We start from the raw sequence: 21,869 nt of genomic DNA on the forward strand, positions 1-21,869 counted from the left end.
ACTGCTTGGCTCTTATCTGCAGCAACTAAACCTGCTTGGATTCAAAAGAAGAGGCCACCAGGAGGGCAGTAGGTATGCCAAGGTTTCCCTGGAGAGCTTACTGTGTCTTACAAGCACAGAGAGGTCTCAAGATCAGCCTGGGGAGCTCAGCAGTGGTACTTATCCAGGAGTCACAGCAGCTCTGTTTCCATGTTCTCCTCACCTACAGTCAGAGGAACAAGCAACTAGGAGCACCCCTAAGGCAAAGCAAAACAACAGCTTTGGAAGCAAGCATCAGAGAGGCTTTGACCAGGGCTCCTCAGGCATCTGAGCAGATCTCCAATTTCCCCTCATCCCCACCAGAGATCTTCCACCTGGCCATGATCTCACATGTACCATGAGGGCACTCTGAAGCAAGCAGGGGACAACACTTCTCCCTGTTGGAAACTGGGGTAGGGACTGCAGAAAAGGACCAGGAAAGACTCCAGCTGACAGAGGCAGCTGCAAAAATGGCCAAGATAGAGAATGATTCTGCCAGTCTGGGAAGCCACTTCAGACCTGCCCTGCCTATCTCTGCACTGCCTTCCCATCCTCTCCCTTCCCCCTGCCTCACAAACCACTTCAGCTCAGCTGCATTAAACCCCAGCCTGGTTCTGCCCTGCCCTTCCTACCACCCTGGGTTGATCCTAGACCAAATGTTTCCATAAGTTGTCACTGGAGTTTCTCATGCCTGAAAAAAAACAACCAAAAGGAAATAGAAAAACCCAAACAAACAAAAACCAACCCCCCCCAAAAAAAACCCAAAGCCCTTCCATTCACAAAGGTATCACAGATCACCCAAGATCAACCTGAAGGGCAGGGCAGAGCAGCAGGGACTCGCTGTGCTGGCTGGCAGAGGCCGTGGCTGGGCTTGCTCCTCCAGCAAGAGGCATTTCAGAGAGTCACAGAATGGGTAGGGTGGGAAGGGACCTTCAAGACCATCCAGTTCCAACCCCCTGCCATGGCCACAGACACCTTCCACCAGCCCAGCTTGCTCAAGGCCTCATCCAAGCTGGCCTTCAACACCTCCACTGAGGGAGCATCCACAGCCTCCCTGGGCAACCTGCTCCAGAGCCTCCCCACCCTCACTCTCAGCAATTTCTTCCTCATCTCCAGTCTCAGTCTCCCCTCCTCAAGCTTCAATCCATTGTTCCTCATTCTGTCACTCCCCAGCCCTTGTCTAAAGTCCCTCCCCAGCTCTCCTATAGCCCCCTTAGGTACTGGAAGGCTGCTCTGAGGTCTCCCCAGAGCCTTCTCTTCTCCAGGCTGAACTCCCCTGCCTGCAGAGGTTTAACCACACTTAAGAGCTTACATAAAAGGATAACATCACTCTGCATTACATTCCATTTAATAACTTTATCCACTGCAAAGCAGCTGAAGCTACAGAATCCCCTCCCTGCTTGCTCACACAGGATTTTCTGTGGATTGCACAGGATTTTCTGTAGGGTTTGTGATGGGGTTTATTGTCTGCAAAACATTCTCCTTCCTCAGAGAGCCACACAGCCCTGCTAGAAGCCACTTGAGTTTCTCTTGTGCTCTCTTGCCCATTGAGCAGAACTCATCATGAGCTGACAGGGACAATACCTGCAGCTGAAGGATGACCACATTAGCCAGCACGTGCTGCTGTGCCCCTTGTGACAAGGCAAATCTCCTCTGAATGCCTGCTGAAGCAAATGCTGGCAATAAATCCAGCTGGCAGCTCTGCCATGAAGCACATCAGCCAATGCACCTTTTGTTACCCCCCAAGGGAAAGCAAGACCCAGGGCAGGGACAAACCACTGCAGGAGCCTTTCACTTCCCAACTGAACTGATACCAGCCCTGGGGGTGAATTTATCACTAAAACTGACCCCATCCCCACAGTGCACCAGAGCCCTGAGCCACCAAGCTGCCTTTGCTCCTCAAGGGCTTCACAGCTCTCAAGGGGAACCCCTCCTGTCCCCCTGCTGCTGTGGCTGTTCTGGCTGGCTGCCTCCAAAAAACAGAAGGCACACAGTTGAGCCCTCCAGTGTCCTGAGTGCCCAGCCCAGGGGGTGGACACAGGAGCCAGTGTATTGCTACCCATAAATCCTGCCCCCTGGCTGCAAAGTTATTGTCTCTCTCTTTCTTCCCTTGCTGCTCCTGAGGGAGAGAGATGCTCTCTCATCTGGAAACAATTGGGGAGTATCAGAGGCCTCTTTGGCCTGAGGAACATTCCCCCCCCTGCACAATCTTGGCCTGTTTAGGCCTAATGCCAGGATAAAAAGTGGGGGTGGTGGTGTGGGGGGGGTGAGAAGGAGGCAGTTCAGGCCTGGCCAGCCTGAAGCCAGCCTAGCAAAGGGGCCGGGGGGGGAGAATCATAGAATTGTTAGGGTTGGAAGGGTCCTCAAGGCTCAGCCAGTCCCAACCCCCCTGCCATGGCCAGGGACACCTCACACCACAGCAGGTTGCTCACAGCCACCTCCAGCCTGGCTGCAAACACCTCCAGGCAGGAGGCTTCCACCACCTCCCTGGGCAACCTGTGCCAGGCTCTCACCACCCTCATGGGGAACAACTTCTTCCTAACATCCAATCTCAATCTCCCCATTTCTAGTTGTGCTCCATCCCCCCCAGTCCTATCCCTCCCTGACACCCTCAAAAGTCCCTCCCCAGTTTTCTTGTAGCCCCCTTCAGATACTGGAATGCCACAATTAGGTCTCCTGGGAGCCTTCTCCTCTCCAGCCTGCACAACCCCAACTCTGTCTCCATGGCAGAGCAGCTCCAGCCCTCTGTTCACCCTCATGGCTCTTCTCTGGACACCTTCCAGCACCTAGAGATCTTTCCTGGCACAGAGGCTCCAGAACTGGCCCCAGAGCTGCAGCTGTGGTCTCAGCAGAGTGGAGCAGAGGGGCAGAATCCCCTCCCTGGCCCTGCTGGCCACACTTCTCTTGCCGCAGAGCCCAGGACGTGGGTTTCTGGGCTGCAGGTGCTCACAGCTGGCTCCTGTTGAGCTTCTCATCCCCCAGCACCCCCAAGTCCTTCTCTTCAGGGCTGCTCTCAAGCCAGCCCCTGCCCAGCCTATCTCTAAGAAAGAGCCCTGGGGCCTTTGGTGAACGCCGGGTGGGGAGAAGGGGAGTGCTGGGGTGTGTGTTAAGTTCAGACTGGGCATTTCTTTGACCTTGATCTGCTTTGCTATGCTCACCACTGTGCTCTGCAGTTTCTGTAGTCTCTGAATTGCTTTGCCATTGGAAGGCTCCATCACCATCCAGCCCCTTTGGGTGAGCTGCCTTCTTTTGCCCCTTTTGGAGCAACGCAGCAATCTGTCCCGCTCCCAGCTAGGGCAGCTGCTGGGATCTCAGCCTGCCCCTGTATGATCAGTAAGAGCAGTGCCATTGCAAGGCCTGTTGACACAGAGCTGCATGCAGAGGTGGGCAGGCAGGAGGCTGCCAGTTCTCTTACCTGAGCCGTTCCTGCCTTCGGGGTGGGTTTGCGACAGGTACTCTCCGAAGGCCCGCGCCGCCCTGCAGCAGCACAGCAGGCAGCCAGGGAGAGAAAGAGAGAAGGCTGGTGGTTAAAGGCCAAGCAAAGAAGCAACAGTTCAACATCAACCTACTGCTGCTCTCCTGCAGCTGCCATTGCCTCAGCTTCAGGCAACACCGACGGAACCAGGCTGCAATGGCAGTGAGAGCTCCCTGGTTACACACCTCAGCTTCCCGGAAGGGGAAGGGGAAGGGGAAGGGGATTAACCAGGTTGGAAAAGACCTCTGACATCATCAAGTCCAACCTCTCACCCAACACCATCTAATCGACTCAACCATGGCACCAAGTGCCTCAGCCAGGCTCTTCTTACACACTTCCAGGGATGGGGACTCCACCACCTCCCTGGGCAGCACATTCCCATGGCCAATCTCTCTTTCTATGAAGAACTTCTTCCTCACCTCCAGCCTAAACCTCCCCTGGCACAGGTTGAGACTGTGTCCTCTTGTTCTGGTGCTGGGTGCCTGGGAGAAGAGACCAACCCCCACCTGGCTACAACCTCCCTGCAGGGAGTTGCAGAGAGCAAGAAAGTCTCCCCTGAGCCTCCTCTTCTGCAGGCTAAGCAACCCCAGCTCCCTCAGCCTCTCCTCCCAGGGCTGTGCTCCAGACCCCTCCCCAGCTTTGTTGCCCTTCTCTGGACACCTTCAAGTCTCTCAATGTCCTTTTTAAACTGATGAGCCCAGAACTGGGCACAGGACTCAAGGTGTGGCCTAAGCAGTGCTGAGCACAGGGCACAAGGCCTTCCCTGCTCCTGCTGGCCACACTGTTCCTGATCCAGGCCAGGATGCCCTTGGCCTTCTTGGCCCCCTGGGCACACTGCTGGCTCATGTTCAGCCTACTATCAGCCAGTACCCCCAGGTCCCTTTCTGGGAGACACAGCCAGACTACAAGCCCAGGACTCATCCAGCCTTTAGCTTCTCTGTTCAAACAAACTAACAGAACTGGAATGCCCCTGCATTAAACTTGGCCTTGCTTTGGTGATGCACACAGCAAATGGCTCACTGCCTCTAACCACTCTAAGTTAAACCCCTTCTGGCAGCAGAGGAGGAGAGACATCCACCCCAGCTCCAACCACCTCCAAAGCCTTCTGCTTTGGTTCTGAATGATGCCACCTGTGAGCTATCACAGCTGAGACCTTAATCCTAACACCCATTTCACCTACCTTAACCCCTAAGCTCTCCAGCACCAGCTCTGTCAGTGTTTGAAGTACTGAAGCTCATTTGAGGAACCCCCACACCACCCCCCAAAAGCAGCTGCTGTTTGTCTGATGGATTCAGGTCCTGTGCATGACTGAGATTGTACTGAAATAGGTTAGGAATCCACCAGGCAGGGTGAGCTCAACCCTCATCACACATCAAGGCCTACATAAGAGAGGAAACCTATGAATATTCCAACCAGGGAAAAGCTTTCTGCTTGCAGCCCACACTGGAAGGGAATCCTTGGTCAAGGCATACGGCAAGAGCAACCTCTGGCGTCCTCCTGCCAGGACATTTGTAGCACCCTGCTGCTGTGCTGCTTCTCCAGTCCCCCAGAGCTGTGACTCAAGAGGGCTAACAGCAGCTTTGCCTCAGCCATCCATCTGCCCCAGGGCTGCAGAGCCTGCACACCAAAGACTTGCTGTGACAGGGAAGAGTCTCCACACCAAGGCATCACATCTGCTGTCCTCCTCCTTCAGAGCTGCCCAGCCTCACACCACCTCTCACTAGGTCTGAGCTGCCACAAAAGGCTACACTCCTAAGAGCCATCAAACAGCCAAGTGGGAAGTGGCTTTGACCTCCAAAACAACCTTCTGCTTGTTAGGAACAAGTTCTGCACCTTCAGGGTGGTGGAACACTGCAGCAGCTTGCCCAGGGAGGTGGTTGGGGTCCCATCCCTGGAGATATTCAAGGTGAGGCTCAACAAGGCTCTAAGCAACCTGATCTAGTGGAGGATGTCCGTGCTGAGTGCAGGGGGGTTGGACTGGATGACATTTAGAGGCTCCCTGCCAACCCAAGCCACGATTCTGTGAGGTTGCTCAGACCCTATCCAGCCTGCTCTGGAATGGTTGGACTCGATGATCCTCGAGGGCTCTTCCAGCCTTAGTTATACTGTGATACTGTGATACTGGATGCAGCAGCACACCCCAGCTTGTGCAGCCAGGATCCTCCCTCACTGCTTTTACACAGCTCCTCCCCAAGGGGAGAGCTTAACAAAGCCTCACTGCACCTCCCAGAGCAACCAGAGCTGGAAGGAGTGGGAAGTCCATCTGTCACCCCCAGCCAGCAACACGGGATCGATGTGAAGGATGATGAAAGAGTAAGTTAATCTCCCGGGGACTAAACTTCAGCACAGCCAAATGCAGAATGCTGTGGAGCAGCAGCTGGAGCTGTGTGAGAAGCAAGGTTCTGCACCACAACAGGCTGGCACACAGTGCTGAGGGCGCTTCTCTTCCCACATTCTTCCTCTCTAGTGCCCAGCTGCACCTTCAGACACCAGCCTGGGGTGGTCGTTGCCCAAACCCTCTTCCTCAGTGCCTAAGCACCCCCAGAGATCATAGAACGGTCTGGGTTGGAAGATAGCTTAAAGATCACCCAGTTCCAACCCCCTGCCATGGGCAGGGACACCTCCCACCAGCCCAGGCTGCTCAAGGCCTCATCCAGCCTGGCAAAACTCTAGGGAGGGGGCAGCCACAGCCTCCCTGGGCAACCTGTGCCAGTGTCTCACCACCCTCATTCTAAAGAATTTCTTCCTCATCTGCAGTCTCAATGTCCTCTCCTTAAGCTTCATTTTCTCTCCCCTACCACTATAAACCCTTGTCCAAAGTCCCTCCCCAGCTCTCCTGGAGCCCCTTTCAGGTACTGGAAGGCTGCTCTAAGGTCTTCCTGGAGCCATCTCTTCCCCAGGCTGAACTCTCCTGCCTGCAGAGGTTTAACCACACTTAAGAGCTGTCAAGAAAAACATCAGGATGATCAGATCACAAGGGAGCTGTACCATCAGTATGAAGAACAAAGGCATAACCATCACAAGAGGTCAAGTCCTTGCTCTCCCAACCTTTCTGTCTGTGCAAAAAGCAGGACTTAGTCCTGGAGCAATACACAGATGTAAAGCTGGGAGCTGGAATGTGACAGAATCATAGAATCAATAAGGTTGGAAGAGACCTCAGAGATCATCAAGCCCAACCTGGCACCCAACACCTCCTGACAACTAAACCATGGCTCAAAGTGCTGCATCCAATCCCTTTTGGAACACCTCCAGGGATGGGGACTCCACCACCTCCCTGGGCACCACATTCCAATGGCCAGTTACTATCTCTGGGAAGAACTTTCTCCTCACCTCCAGCCTAAACCTCCCCTGGCACAGCTTGAGACTGTGTCCTCTTGTTCTGGTGCTGCTTGCCTGGGAAAAGAGACCAACCCCCACCTGGCTACAACCTCCCTGCAGGGAGTTGGAGAGAGCAAGAAGGTCTCCCCTGAGCCACCTCTTCTCCAGGCTCAGCAACCCCAGCTCCCTCAGCCTCTCCTCACAAGGCTTGTGATTGCTTCAGGGAAGTGGCTGAGCCACCATCCCTGGAGGCATTTACCAGACTGGCACTTGGGGACATGGTTTAGTGTTGGACTTGGCAGTGTTGGGTTTACAGTTGGACTCAACGATCCTTAAGGTCTTTTCCAACCTAAATGATTCTATGATTCTAACATCAGGCTGTGCAGTGACAAGAGCACTCCTGAGCTGCTCCTGCCCTCTGTCTCAGAGGTGGTTAAAGCTCAGGCAAAGCCATGGCTGACCTCATGTAGCACTGACCACAGCCACGCTTTGAGCAGAAGGCTGGGCTCGAGGCTTCCAAGCTCTCCTCCACCAAGAACTCAAGGCATGGAAATGTCTGTCCCTGCAAGACATCATCAAATCCATTCACAAAGGGGGCACTTAGACCCTTGAGGAAGACTGAAGCTTCTCTTGTGCCTCAGCAGTCATTCCATGCAGAAAAAACCCAAAAGTAACCAGGAGCAAGCTCTCAGGTGAATTCTCAGTGAGAGAATGTGGCAGCCTACACAAAAAAGCCTGAAATATGGTTACAAGATTTAGTCTGTAACCAGGCTCCAAGGCCATGTGGGTTCATCTGTCGTTCCCCAAGCACCTTCCAAGACCCAGACTGCAAATGGTTGCCACAGAGGTCAAGAGAAGCACTGCTCCCTCCATCCCACCCCCTCCACAGGGAAAAGCCTCTCACTCAGGACAAGAGCCCAAGCTTAAAGGTGCTGCAGTGTCTCTAACTTCACCCTCCTGCTCCCCCAGGCTGATGAGACAGGAGCACTGCATCCAGCTCTGGGGCCCCCAACACAAGAGGGACATGGACCTACTGGAGCAGGTCCAGAGGAGGCCATCAGAGGGCTGGAGAACCTCCCCTGTGGGGAAACACTAAGAGAGTTGGGGCTGTTCAGCCTGGAGAAGAGAAGGCTCCAGGGAGACCTTACAGCTGTATTTCAGTGTCTGAAGGGCACCCACAGGAAGGCTGGGGAGGGACTGTTCAAAAGGGGCTGTGGGGATAGGATGAGAGGCAATGGTTTCAAACTGCAGCAGGGGAGATTTAGGTTGGACATCAGGAGGAAGTTCTTCACCATGGTTGAGGCCCTATCCCCAGAGACATTCAAGGTCAGATTCAATGTGTCCCTGTGCAGCCTGATCCAGTTGGAGGAGTCCCTGCTGCCTGCAGGGGGGTTGGACAAGATGACCTTTGAGGCTCCCTTCCAGCCCAGTGCCGTCGGTGAATCTGTAAACCCCCAAGTGAGCACAGGCAGTGCCCTCCCTGCAGGTCAGAAGCAGAGTCAGGAGCACAGAGGTGCTCAAACCCATTACTGCCCAGCCCAGCCTGAACCTGCAGCTCTGTCACTACTGTTCCATGGCTCTCAGATGCTGGAGGCCAACCCAAGAGCAAACAAACAAACACTTGATCACAGCTATCTAGCAGCAGCTAACGAGGCAATGAGGCCTGCACAGCACAGTGTGCAGCAGGCATTTTCCAGCCAATTACACTGCAAACTTCAGGCTCATTTGTGTGCCTATTATCTCAGTGGTTCCCTTCCACATTCCTGCTTCCCAAGCACCATTGGGCTCTCCTTGGCTGTGCCTCAGACACTCTCCCACAGATATCTGCATGTGCCCTTTGCCAAGGGGGCTTTGCTGGCCACGCTTGCTCCTTATGCCTGACCTCCCCTTGCCAAGCCTTTTGTGTTCCCTCTCTGCCCTCACTGTGCTCACACTCACTCCAGGTTACCAGCACTTGCTCTCATCATTACTGTGTCATTTACTCCCTCCTCTCCTTGCTCACCCACTGACTTGCCTGAAATACATCCAGAGCACAACTCAAACAGATGGCAGCTGCTCTGTCCATCCCATTCTCCTCCAGCCCTTTCATCACCACACTGCACCAACACAAGCCACACAACCATACTCTTCTCTCAGCTCAGTTTTGACTTCACCATCACAGCCAATGTAGAATCCTAAAATGGTTTGGGTTGGAAGGGACCTTAAAGATCATCCAGATCCAATACCCTCCCATGGGCAGCAACACTTCCCACTAGCCCAGGCTGCTCAAGGTCTCATCCAGCCTGGCCCTGAACACTTCCAGGCTTGGAGCTTCCACAACTTCTCAGGGCAAACTGTTTCAGTCCCTCACCACCCTCATGGGGAAGAATTTCCTCCTAATGTCTAATCTCAATCCAGCTTCTTCCAGTTTGAAGCCATTACCCCTTGTCTGTCACTACCTGCCTTTGTAAATGTTCCTCTCCAGTAGTTCAAGTCTTGTCCAGCCTGGTCTACTGGGAGGTGTCTCTGCCTATAGCAGGGGGGTTGGAACTGGATGATCTTTAAGGTCCCTTCCAACCTAAAGCATTCTATGATAGTTTGGATAGTGAGTCCCACCAAGCTGCTTGATGGCACTGGACAAAAACCTCTTCAGCTGGGCTCAGAGCAGAGACACCCCAGGGAAAATTATGGAGCAGATTATCCTAGGGGCAGTCATTGCACACCTGAAGGAGGGCCAAGGGCCCAGGCCCAGCCAGCATGGATTGAGGAAGGGCAGGTCCTGCCTCACCAACCTGATCTCCTTCCATGCCCAGGTGACTGCCTGGTGGCTGTGGGGCAGGCTGTGGATGGAGTCTGCCTGGACTGCAGCAAGGCCTTTGCCACCATCCCCCACATCAAGCTCCTGGCCAAGCTGTCAGCCCCTGGCTTGGGCAGCAGCTCTCTGAGCTGGGTTAGGAACTGGCTGGAGGCTGAGCCCAGAGAGTGGTGGTGAATGGTGCCACAGCCAGCTGGCAGCCAGGCACCAGTGATGTGCCCCAGGGATCAGTGCTGGGCCCCAGCCTGTTCAGTATCTTTATTGATGATCTGGAGGAGGGCATTGAGTCCATCAGCAGTAAATGTGCAGATGACAGCAAGCTGGGGGCAGGAGTTGATCTGTTAGAGGGTTGGAGAGCTCTGCAGAGGAACCTTGCCAGGCTGGGCAGAGGGGCAGAGGCCAACAGGATGGCATTCAACAAGTCCAAGTGCCAGGGGCTGCACATTGGCCACAACAACCCCAGGCAGAGCTACAGGCTGGGGGCAGAGTGGCTGAGAGCAGCCAGGCAGAGAGGGACCTGGCTGAACATGAGCCAGCAGTGTGCCCAGGTGGCCAAGAAGGCCAAGGGCATCCTGGCCTGCATCAGGAACAGTGTGGCCAGCAGGAGCAGGGAAGTCCTTGTGCCCTGTGCTCAGCACTGCTTAGGCCACACCTTGAGTCCTGTGTCCAGTTCTGGGCTCCTCAGTTCAAGAAAGATGTTGAGATGCTGGAAGGTGTCCAGAGAAGGGCAACAAAGCTGGGGAGGGGTCTGCAGCACAGCCCTGTGAGGAGAGGCTGAGGGAGCTGGGGTTGCTTAGCCTGGAGAAGAGGAGGCTCAGGGGAGACCTTCTTGCTCTCTCCAACTCCCTGCAGGGAGGTTGTAGCCAGGTGGGGGTTGGTCTCTTCTCCCAGGCACCCAGCACCAGAACAAGAGGACACAGTCTCAAGCTGTGCCAGGGGAGGTTTAGGCTGGAGGTGAGGAGAAAGTTCTTCCCAGCAAGAGAGATTGGCCATTGGGATGTGCTGCCCAGGGAGGTGGTGGAGTCCCCATCCCTGGAGGTGTTCAAGAGGGGATTGGATGTGGCATGGTTTAGTAGTCATGAGGTCTTGGGTGACAGGTTGGACTTGATGATGTTTGAGGTCTTTTCCAACCTCATTGATTCTATGACTCTGTGTTAATTTACCTAGCAAAAGATAAAAGAGCTATATGGTTCCACATAGGAGGTGAAGCAGAAGGTGCCTTACAGATACCTGGGCTGCTGAGCTATAACCCTGAGTGTGTGACACTGCAAAAGCTGCATACAAATGAGCAGGTAGCACTGTGAGGTGCTCAGCTGATGCCATGACAGGTTTAGCCCTGACTCATCTAGAGAGGTTTTCATTTCAGTGGCAGATCAGGCCTGCATGTTCCAGAGTCAGCAGAGCTTGGTTTAACAAAAGGCCATCAAGCAGGGACCAGAGCCTCGGCACACTGCGCTCCTGAGCCAAACCAGTAAAGACAAGACAGCCACAGCCTGGGAGAAGAGACCAGCATCTTCTCCAGCTTCTCCACCAGAACCACTTCAGCAGTGCAGAGGGTAGGATGGGGCAGCAAATCATGGGCAGCAAAGGCAGCTGCCCTGCTGAGGGCAGCCTTCAGTGCCGGCTGTGCACTAGATGTCAAAGCTGGGCTCAGGTCGGGAAGCGAAATGGAGATGTTGCAAAGAAGCACAGACTGTCTAGACAGACATTTGCTAGAAGGAGGAAAGCCATCAAGTAACAAAGATCTCAATTACAACGTGATGGGCATGGAATAGCCCTCATGTCTCCGAAATAATCACATCAACAGGCTGCAAGGGGCCCTGATGCATACCAGCAGCTACGAGAAACTGATGCAGGCAGATGGATGCGACGCACCAGACTGACACCGAACCGAGTGAGGGAACCTGTCTTGAAACACTCAGAGCTGCATGAAAGACCTGAGGTAACTCCACTTGGAGCACAGCAGAGAGCTAAGCACCACCTGGACTATTCAGGAGTATTCCATGGAAAAAGAACGAACACCCACCACCTGCTCGTGTTCTTTCAGAAGCGCTGCCCAGAGGAGCTGCAGCAGGAATCTGTTGTGACAGCTCCTGACAGAGCTGCACCTCAGGAAAACAAGAGAGATCTCCTGCATCACCAGGACCTACGTCCTCCTCCTCCTCCAGCAGCCATCCTGCCCTTGTCACTAAGCAGGGAGGGGATCGCTGCCAGCACCTCCAGAGTTAACAGCTCAGTCATTAAAGACTGCTGACACCTACGTTGTTTAAACCCAAGAGTAACAATACCCTGACAAAAATTAAGTTTGCTGAAATCTCTATGTGGGAGATGGTAGCTAGAAAATTTTCACTTCAAATTTTGAAATTCTAACTGCTCACCCTCCAGAAAGGGAAATCGAATGTCAGGAAGGGACCTTGAAGTCAAAGACCCCACAGTCACAAAGCTTGGGCAGGAGGAGGGAGGACAGAGCGGGCAGAACAGGGCAAAGCAGGGGAGAGTTCACAGCCCTCCCAGGAAAATTCACAAGGGAAAAGGGAATTTAGACTCCATGGAGAAGCTCAATCTAAGCCCAGAACTGCTCAGGCAGTAAGAAAGGACACATTCAAGCACCCTGGGAGTCTGCCGGTGCAAGACTCGCCCTTTTGCAGCAGTTAACGTTTCGTGGCCCTGTTTAAACCACTCCCCAGCCCCCTGGGGTCAGCAGAGAGGCAGTGAGACCAAACCTTAGCACGCTGGGGGTATACTGGACTAGACACCAGAGTCTGAAATTGGGTAAGCTGAACCACACTCCTCAACTTCAAGGCATTTCTTGTGCTAAGCACAGCAAGGAGAGATGGTTCTGGAACAGCCTCATGTCTGCCTGCTCACGCTACCGTGCGCTTGCAAGGAAAAGCTGGAGGTCCAAAGCAGAGCTGCAGGAGAAGACTCAATTTGCCTGGAGTGCCCAGAATTGTTCTGTAGGCAGCAAGGACAGGGAGAGCTCATTTCATAGAATTATGGAATGGTTTGGGTTGGAAGGGACATTTAGAGGTCATCAAGTCCAGCCACCACGCAGTGAGCAGGGACATCTTCAACTGGATCAGGCTGCTCAGAGCCCAACTCAACCTGACCCAGAATGTTTCCAGGGATGGGACTTCTACCACCTTCCTGGGCAACTGGATTCAAAGCCTTTGATCGATCTATGCCCTTGAGGGGTGCTGAGGAAACCAAGGAGCGTGTGTCAGGCACTACTCAGGCTGGGACCCTGAAGAGAACCTGCACCAGCCCAAACCACAGCAGCCTGGGAGCTGTCAGCAGAGGGGCAGCACCAAGGTCATGAGTCAAGGACAACTGCGTCATCCCTGCCTTCAGCACTTGAGCCCCGGGAGCTGCAAGGCAAAGAGGCAGACGGAGGAAGGAAAGAGTCTGGCAGTGACATCTCGCTTATGAGGGCTTCAGATCTGATCCAAGCAACAGCACTGAGCCACAGGCACCTCCCGGTGCCATGCACAGAGCCTTCTCTCAGGAGAGGGCAGGACCACAGAGACCAAAGTCACCAACGCTGTGGATGCTCTCACCAACACCAGCCCAGAGCAGCTCTGCCTTTGTTTTGTAAGAAGCTATTTAAAAGCTCTAGCACACAACAAACTGTGCAGAGCTTAATTAATTCCTCTGGGACAAGAGGCTCCCCTGAGTCTCCACTCTGCAGAGGTTTTGGGTTAAGAATTTAGGGAGCCTGCACCTTCTGCTTCCATCCCATTGCTCAGGACAGCAAGCAAAGGACGCTCCCCGCTCAGCAGGGCACTCAGGTGCACAGCCCCCCACCCCGGCCACCCATCAGAAACAGACACCAGTGGCCACTTGGACTTGCAGCAGATGTTACATTATTTTCTTGTAGAGAGAAAAATCAGGAGAAATATGAACAGGGTAGGGCTCAGGAGGTGCAGAGAAACGATCCCAGGGCATCTCCTGCTGCAGCAAGAGAATAGGACCCCCACAGCTGCCTGCACAGAACTGCAGGGGACCTGACCACTGCAGCAGCGCTACCCTCACAGGGGATCAGAGTCACCAACCCTCACGGGCAGGGCACCATCAGCTGGCTCTGTAGCCTCATCTATTGTCCTGCTGAGTCCTCACTGTAGACAAGGAAAATGAGAGCACAAGGGATACATAGAAGAGGACCCAGAGCAGAGGAACCATGTATGATGTGTTCCAGGAAGCCTTTCAGCAGGTGGGTCATGACTGCTGTAGAAATTTTGAGCGTGGCAGAGCCCACACAAGGCAGGGACTGAGATGTGCCTGGATGGAGGCACGCTGGCAGCGCTTCTTCCCACCAGCACTTTCTCCAGGCAAAGGGATTGCCCCTTTCAATGCAGGGAGATACCCCACAAGTTCTCTGCTCTCCACAAAGGCTTTTTCAATTAGGCATTTCCAGTACAGAACAGAACAGGCACGAACAAAGAGACACAGAAGGGCACCTGTGCTGCACCACAGTCTGTGACCATACGCTCCTCAAGGACTTTCTGCTCCCCATCCCAAGTCCATTCAGGTAACTTTTCTGGTCAAGCTACCAAAATTCACACCACCAGGAGACACCTCAGAGCTCCCACAGAACAGTAGCAGCAGTTGGTCAGTAGTTAAAACAGGTATATAGCAAACCAGAGCCTCAGAGGCACCTCCTGGGCTTTACATAGAACCACAGAATGTCAAGGGTTGGAAGAGACCTTGAAAGATCTTCCAGTCCAACCTCTCTGCCAGAGCAGGATCACCTAGAGCAGGTCACACAGGAACAGATCCAGGTGTTGAGTAGCATCTGCTCATCCTGGTGGAAGCTACCAAGCCACAAAATACATTACCTGCTCCCAAACACCCACAGGAGCGTCTGAAATCTCACGGATTAGCCAGCGTGTTGTTTGTGTGCCTGTCTAATCCCACACCCAGAGCCCCATTACAGCAGTTATGGTGCATTTTGTGTCACTCCTGTGCATCCAGCTGGCTGACATCTGCCAAAACGAATCCCACTTCCAGAGCTGAGAGCGCTGCTGAAAGCACTGGCGGGTTTGTGACTGGTTACGCACAGGGCACGGGATAACGTGAGGAGAACTTCCAGCCCCTGCCTGGACAGCTTCCCCCAGAGACACTCCAGACTTTGAAGGATGGATTCCTTCACGACACAGACAGCAACAGATAGACATCTTTGGATCTTTTCACTTCAAGCCGTGAGTCTGCCTTACCTCCAGGCACGGCAGAGATGCCGTAATGGTGAGTTACAGACACAGAGAGGTGACGGAGATCTCTCAGCACCACGTTATCGAGTCCTGCACATGACTCTGGACTAGTCTAATGCCTAACACAAAGGAGATGTTACATAACCCAGCCAGAAAGTTTATTTCTTCCCATCTTTTTCAGCAGCAAAGAGCTACTCTGGATGTAGCAGAGATCTGACAGCCCTACCCCTCTGCACGGCTGTAAGAGCAGCACAAAAGCTGCGCCAATGCCCCCTGACAGTCACCAGGCAATTGCTGGGACTTCCATCATCCTGGGCAAGGGGTATTGCAGCAAAGCTCACCTGTGACAGCTTCTTAAACAGAAGTACAATCGAGCAGCAATCCATTTGCTAGGATCCCCCATGTTTGATGCTAAAATCCAGGGGACCGGGCAGTAAGTGAAACGCTACACCGCAGGACGAGCAATGTAACCTAACAGGCACAAGGCAGCACCCGATCTGTTCACTGCTTGATGTAGCGGCTTGGGACACTGCCCAGGAGGGGAGATATGGAGGATCCAGATTTCCATCCAATAGGTTTTCCACTCAAAGGCGCAAGACCTCTTGAAGGCAGCCGATGACTTTGCCCTCGGACACACAACTGGCATTTCAGCCCATACGAAACCACCGAGCAAACAGACCACACTTCCAATTCCCAAGGATGAGAAAGATCCAGCCCTGGAGAATCCAATTGTGACCCGTTCCTTGCCAACCCGGCAAACCAAACCTGCGGAGGATGTTGGCCGGGCCGGCAGCAAGAAGCGAGGACACCTTCGGGGACAAATCACCTCTCCAAAGGCTGAGGCTCCGCTGCGTGCGGGAGGAGCGCGGTCGCCCGCAGCCAGCAGCCGGCTGCAAGCGGGTGGCTGCAGCGGCCGCCGGCCACGGCGACTGCCCGGCGGTGTCCCGCGGGTACAACCCGGGGTCCCTTCAAGCTCTCCTGCCCTGCGCTGCCGTTCCCCAGTCCCGGGACGGAGCACTCTGCCCCGATGGTCCTGCACCGCTGCCGCTCCGGCCCCGGGGGCACAGCGCCGAGGTCATGCCCGCAGCCGGCCACCTGGGCGCGTCCCGAGGGGCTCGGGGCCTTGCCCTCAGCTCGGCACCCCGCGGGCAGAGCCCCCGACACGACCGGGGGCGGGCAGGGTGCCCGGCACCGCGGGGGCTCACTGAGGCGCTGCCGACGGGGCCCCGCCCGCACCCCCGACACCCACCTTCCTACCTACCTACCTCACTTTAGCCGCCACCGACGACATGGCCTCGTTCCTCAGCGTCTTCCTTTTGGACACGGCTGTGCCCATATTCGCTCGGAGGGGAGCCGCCGGGGGAGCGCTCATCGCACGACCCCGCGGCTGCCCATGCCGCGGCGGGGCCGGGTGCCGGGGCGCCGCCGCCGCCCCTCGCTGCCGCGCTGCCTCAGCGCCCCGCCATGCCGCGGCGCCCCCCGGCCGCGCTGCCCCCGGCGAGTGCAGCGCTCCGCCGCCGCCGCTGCCTCCTCATTGACTGCGGCAGGAGGGAGGGCCCGGGCGCCGCCCGCCGCCCAGGAAGCGCTGCTATATTTGGCCGGCGGCTCCCTCTTCTCCGCCCCCGCCGCCTCCCGGCTGACATCATGGTGCCCGGCCCCGCCTGGGGGGACGCGGCGGGCGGCAGGCGGCCGCCCTGCACCGCCGACCCCGGCGAAGGGCAGGCGTAACATCATCGAATCGTTCTTGACCTTTCGGGTCAAGCCCCGCTATTAACCCGGCACTGCCAGGTCACCGCCACCACATCCACCGCTACAGGGATGGGCACTCTGCCACTGCCCTGCCTGGGCCAGCGCTTAGCCACTCCGCCAGGGAAGAAATTGTTCCTCATGTCCAGCCTAAGACTCCCCTGGGGCAACTTGAGGCCATTTCTTCTCATCCTGTCACTTGTTACGTAGGAGAACAGACCAACCCCCATCTCACTGCAACCTCCTTTCAGGGAGCTGTAGAGAGCTATGAGGTGTCCCCTCAGCCTCTCTTCTCTAGACTGAACACCCCCAGTTTGCTCAACTGCTCCTTCCCAGCTCTGTTCTCCAGACCCAGCTTTGCTGCCCTTCTCTGGACACTCTCCAGTCCCTCTATGTCCTTTTTGGAGTGAGAGCCCCAAATCTGAACCACTGTTTGAAGTGTGGCACTCACAAGTGCCCAGTACAGGGGCACCTTCACTACCCTCATCTTGCTGGTCATTACTGATCCAGGCCAGGATGCTGGTAACCTTCTTGGCCACCCCTGGGCACCCACTGGCTTATATCCAGCTGCTGTCAACCAGCACCTCCAGGTCTTTCTCTGCTGGGCAGTTTCCGGCCACTCTGCCCCATGCCTGGAGTGTTCATGAGGTTGTTGTGATCCAAGTGCAGGACCCAGCACTTGGCCTTGTACAACCACATCCCACTGGCCTTGGCCAATCAATCCAGCCCGGCCAGGTCCCTCTGCAGAGCCTCCCTACCCTCCAGCAGACCAATGCTGCCACCCAACTCAGTGTCATCTGCAAACTGACTCAGGCTGCACTCGACCCCCTCATCCAGACCACTGGTAAAGAGATCAAAGAGAACTGGCCCCAGTGCTGGGGCCTGAGGAACACCACTTGTGACTGGCCACCAGCGGGCTGTAGCCCCGTTCCCCAGCACTCTCTGGGCCCAGCCATCAGCCTGCCTTTTTATCCAGTGAAGCATCCACCCCTCCAAGCCATGAGCCCAGCAGGGTGCTGTGGAAACCAGTGACAAAGGCTTTACTAAAGTCCAGGTGGATGACATCCACAGCGTTCTCCTCATCCACTAAGCAGGTCACCTTGTCATAGAAGGAGATCAGGTCCATCAAGCAGGACCTGTCTCTCACAAACCCATGCTGTATGCGCCTCATCATGGCACTCAAGATGATCTGCTCCATAACCTTCCCTGTCACCAAGGTCGGACTGACAGGTCTGTAGTTTCCTGGACCCTGGTTCTGGCCCTTCTTGTAGATGGGCATCACATTTTGTAACCTTCAGTCACCTGGGACCCTCCTGATTAGCCAGAGCTGCTGGTAAATGATGGTGCAGCCATCAGCAGAGTTCCACGGTCCTGCCCATCTTGGTTTTGGGGTCTCGCCTGAGGTGAATGTCTAACCAACACTGCAGGTGGTGAGAGGAGGCTCCCTCTGGGCTCCTGTCAAGAACTATACCTGCAGCCTTTCAAAATAAGCATTCATTCTGACATAACCCCGTGGCCTGCCCGTGACAGAGCCAGGGAAAGGTTTTATGCACACTGCGTTTTCCACAGCTGGGTGCTCTCTTGACGGTGGTGTGTGGGTGGACATGGTCACGAAGGTTGGGCCATCAGGTTTCAAACACAACATCTCTAAAGGATTGATACAAGTGCCTGTTCTCCTCCACTGGCCTTGTGCCTTCAGCCTGTCACTGCTCACCACCATCGTAGCAGAGTGGGGCCCAGGGCAGCACAGGAGTCGCTGGAGGAGAGTTGAGGTAGCAGAGCCATAAGGCAGAGCTGAGAGTTCAGACACCTCCTTGACCCCACTGTCACCTGCCAGACCAAACACTTCCCTCAAGGTCACTGAGTGCCTGAAAATGAACTGCTCATGAGGAGCTGATCAGCTACTCAGGGGATTTTCAGTTCATAGAATCACAAAACTGCTTGGATTGGGAGGCACCTTCAAAGACCGCATAGTCCAACCCCCTGCCATGGGCAGAGACATCTTGCACTAGATCTGGATACTCCAAGCCCCATCCAACCTGACCTTGAACACTTCCAATGATGGGACAGCCACAACTACTCTGAGCAACCTGCTCCAGGGTCTCACCACCCTCACAGTAAAGAATCTCTTCCTTATGTCCAATCTAAACTTATTGTCTTTCAGTTTTAAACCATTGTCCCTTGTCCTGCCCCTGCAGGCCCTGCTTAAAAAGTCTTGCTTCATCTTTCTTCTAAGCCGCCTTTATACACTGAAAGGCTGCAAGAAGGTCTCCCAGGAGCATTCTCTATCTGAACCATCCCAGCCCCTTCAGCCTTTCCTCACAGCAGAGGGGTCCCAGCCCTCAGGCCAGTTTCGTGGATGTAGGTTTTGATTCCCAGGAGGATTTGGAAAAATGCTTTTCCTGGAGGAAGTATTTTATAAACCTGCTCTCAGGGCACCTGAGGAGGTGAGAGCAGCAAGGGTTTGGATGCTATTCACAACATACACAGAAAAAGCACTTGAGTGGTGCCCCAGCTCTGTAAGCAAGTGCATGAACCTCAGGACTTCAGAGCTGACACTCAGCAATATTTGACAGAAGTTTTAGAGAAGCTTTGTGAAAAGAGGCAGCTGAAGGAGGGGGTGATGGACAGACACACCTTGTCTTGGCCATGCCTGGGGAAATGCTGCAGACTAAGCTCCTGTCCTTCAGAGACACTGCATGGAAGAGATGGAAAGTTTGGGAAAACCTTCAGTCCTCTCTCTCTCTGTAGACTCCAAAGTCAAATCTGTGAGGGGACATAAGAGGATCTCAATGAATGTGGTTGGTCTGTTAAGCTACAGCTGGGGGAAGAAATCAAGCCATTTGTGTAGAGAGCAGAAAAAAGATGAAGAAGGCACCCAACTCCCCTGGTGTGTGTGGACACCAGAAATGGGGTGTAGATACCTCATCAGCTGGAACTTTCCATACACTGGGGAGTTTGCTGTGAATAACTTAACTTTGAGAAGTGCATTTTCACTTAGACCCAAGCTGTGAGCAGAAGAAGTGCATGTGTGCAAAAGAAAGGCCTCACCCTGCTTTTTAGCTTACACCAGCAGAGTGAAGCAGTGCTAAGTGACATTGGCTGCTCCATCACTGCCACCGAGCGAGCTGCCTCGGTGTCCCACTCTGCAGAGGTGCTCTTTCAGAGGAGAGGCACTCCTCTTCCTGTGGTTCTGTAGCTCAGACAGGATGGACACTGCTGCTACACAGCACTGAACTGAGTGATGAGGCTGCTGTAAACATTATAGTCTCAATCCCCCATGCTGATCGTGGTGAAGAGATTTTAGGGCAGGTGCGTCTCAGTTCTGGGCGCTGGAAGCAAGCATGGCAGAGCTGTTGCATGCTCATGCTGCAGAACCTGTTCCCAACATCCAATCTAAATCTACTCTTCTCTAGTTTGAAGCTGTTGCCCCTCATCCTATCACTGCAGGCCTTTGTAAATAGTCCCTCTCCATTCTCCTTGTAGCCCCCCTTCAGGTACTGGAAAGCTGCTATCAGGTGTCCCCAGAACAGCACCCTGTGAGTCTGCACATCCCCAGCTGCCTCAGCCTGTCTCCATAGCAGAGCTGCTCCAACCCCCTGATCATTTTCATGGCCTCCTCTGGACCTGCTTCATCAGGTCCATGTCCTTCCTGTATTGAGGGCTCCAGGGCAGTACTCCAGGTAGGGTTTCTCCAGAGCAGAGGGGCAGAATCACTTCTCTCCATCTACTGTCCACACATCTTTTGATGCCATTGTGTCTTTTGGGCTGCAAGCTCACACTGTCTGCTCATGTCCAGCTTCTCCTCCATCAGCACCCTCAAATCATTTTCTGCAGGGCTTTATTGGTCATCTAATTGGCTGCCTTGTCTTGCTGCATGCAACCACAGACACAGAGATCTGAAGGTGAACACACAGTCAAAAGAAATACATGGGAATGCTTCAAAAATAAGGTCAGCCTGAGACTTTTGACTGTGCTTTCCTTCCTTTTCTTTTTCTTCTTTCCTGTTTAATTAGAGGGGAAATGTGCTCTCCATTTCCCATTCAAACATATTTCTCCATTTAAATATTTTGTCAGTTGCTCTAAAAAAGTGCAAAGAGGAAAAAACCCTAGCCCAAACTAAACAGACAGGTCTGTTAGATCCTTGACATAAGCCCCACCAGATCTACCTGGAAACACCCCAAAGTTAGACTCGTGGAGTCATAAAGTTGTCAGGGTTGGAAGGGACCTCAAGGATCAGCCAGTTCCAACCCCCCTGCCATGGCCAGGGACACCTCACACTACAGCAGGTTGCCCAGAGCCACATCCAGCCTGGCCTTCAAAACCTCCAGGGATGAGACTTCCACCACCTCCCTGGGCAACCTGTGCCAGTCTCTCACCACCTTCATGGGGGAGACCTTCTTCCTAACATCCAGTCTCAATCTCCCCATTTCTAGTTTTGCTCCATTCCCCCCAGTCCTATCACTCCCTGACACCCTCAAAAGTCCCTCCCCAGCTTTCTTGTAGCCCCCTTCAGATCCTGGAAGGCCACAATAAGGCTCACAGTGACATCGTTCAGGTACAAAACAAAACCCAGCATCAGTGCATTGGATTTCTTCCCACAGAAGATGACTCCCATTAAACTTCTACTTATGACTATCCCCCGCCTGCACCTCAGTTTTTCTTGCACAGTCATATCACCAGAGAGTTCCCACAACAGAAAATGACAGAAAATCCATCTGGCTGTAGGGATCAACTTAAAAACACCATAGGTAACTTGAGCTGTGCGAGCAGTTAGAGTCTCAGTGGCACAGCATCCAGTACTGTCAGTGCCCAGAGTTAAAAAGCAAGGATGTGTCCATGTTCATCCTGTTTTCATCCTGCCCTCTAACCACATTCCTGCCTCGTGGAGCTGCCTCAAATTCCAAGCTAGGTCTTGTTCCTTCAGTGTTGACCTCACTTCAAAGGCACATTGGCTGCTCAGGGCTTGGCTGGATGGGTTTTGAGGCTGTCCAGAGCTGTCCATGCCACCACTACTCCAGTCCATGTCCCAGAGCCGCTCCACTCTCACCTTTTTTTCCATGTATCTAATGGGAATTTCCCTTGTGCCCTCATCAGCTGTGGGCTGCAAGTGCTCCTTGCCTGTTTGTCTGGGTGCCCTTGAGAAGTGCCCAGCTTCACCGCTCCATAGCACCCTGGGAGCAGTGCTCCATCTTGCTGCAGTCTCCCCTGCTCCTCCCCTGCCTTCATTTAGCATTTCCTCCCTGCCTCTGGCTTTCTCCCACATATTTTCAGGTCTGGGTTACCCTAATGTGGCACTGAAGAGGAGGCA

General features: G+C 54.2%; 1 protein-coding gene across 3 annotated transcripts in view; it reads right to left on the bottom strand.

Moving 5' to 3' along the window:
• The window catches only part of NSMF (NMDA receptor synaptonuclear signaling and neuronal migration factor), a 62,822-nt gene extending 46,429 nt beyond the window's left edge, over positions 1 to 16,393 (bottom strand). For 2 of the 3 annotated variants that reach the window (XM_054174360.1, XM_054174361.1), the window contains exons 1-2: positions 16,078 to 16,393; positions 3,434 to 3,495 (exon numbers count right to left, since the gene is read on the bottom strand). In XM_054174360.1, coding sequence (XP_054030335.1) covers positions 3,434 to 3,495; positions 16,078 to 16,184 — 169 coding nt within the window. In that variant the 5' untranslated portion in view covers positions 16,185 to 16,393. The remainder of the gene's footprint in view (positions 1 to 3,433; positions 3,496 to 16,077) is intronic. The other variant, XM_054174359.1, reaches the window with a different exon arrangement.
• Between the last annotated feature and the right edge of the window lie 5,476 nt (positions 16,394 to 21,869).

Source organism: Dryobates pubescens, chromosome 29 (assembly GCF_014839835.1).
Source record: "Dryobates pubescens isolate bDryPub1 chromosome 29, bDryPub1.pri, whole genome shotgun sequence".
Taxonomy (NCBI): domain Eukaryota; kingdom Metazoa; phylum Chordata; class Aves; order Piciformes; family Picidae; genus Dryobates; species Dryobates pubescens.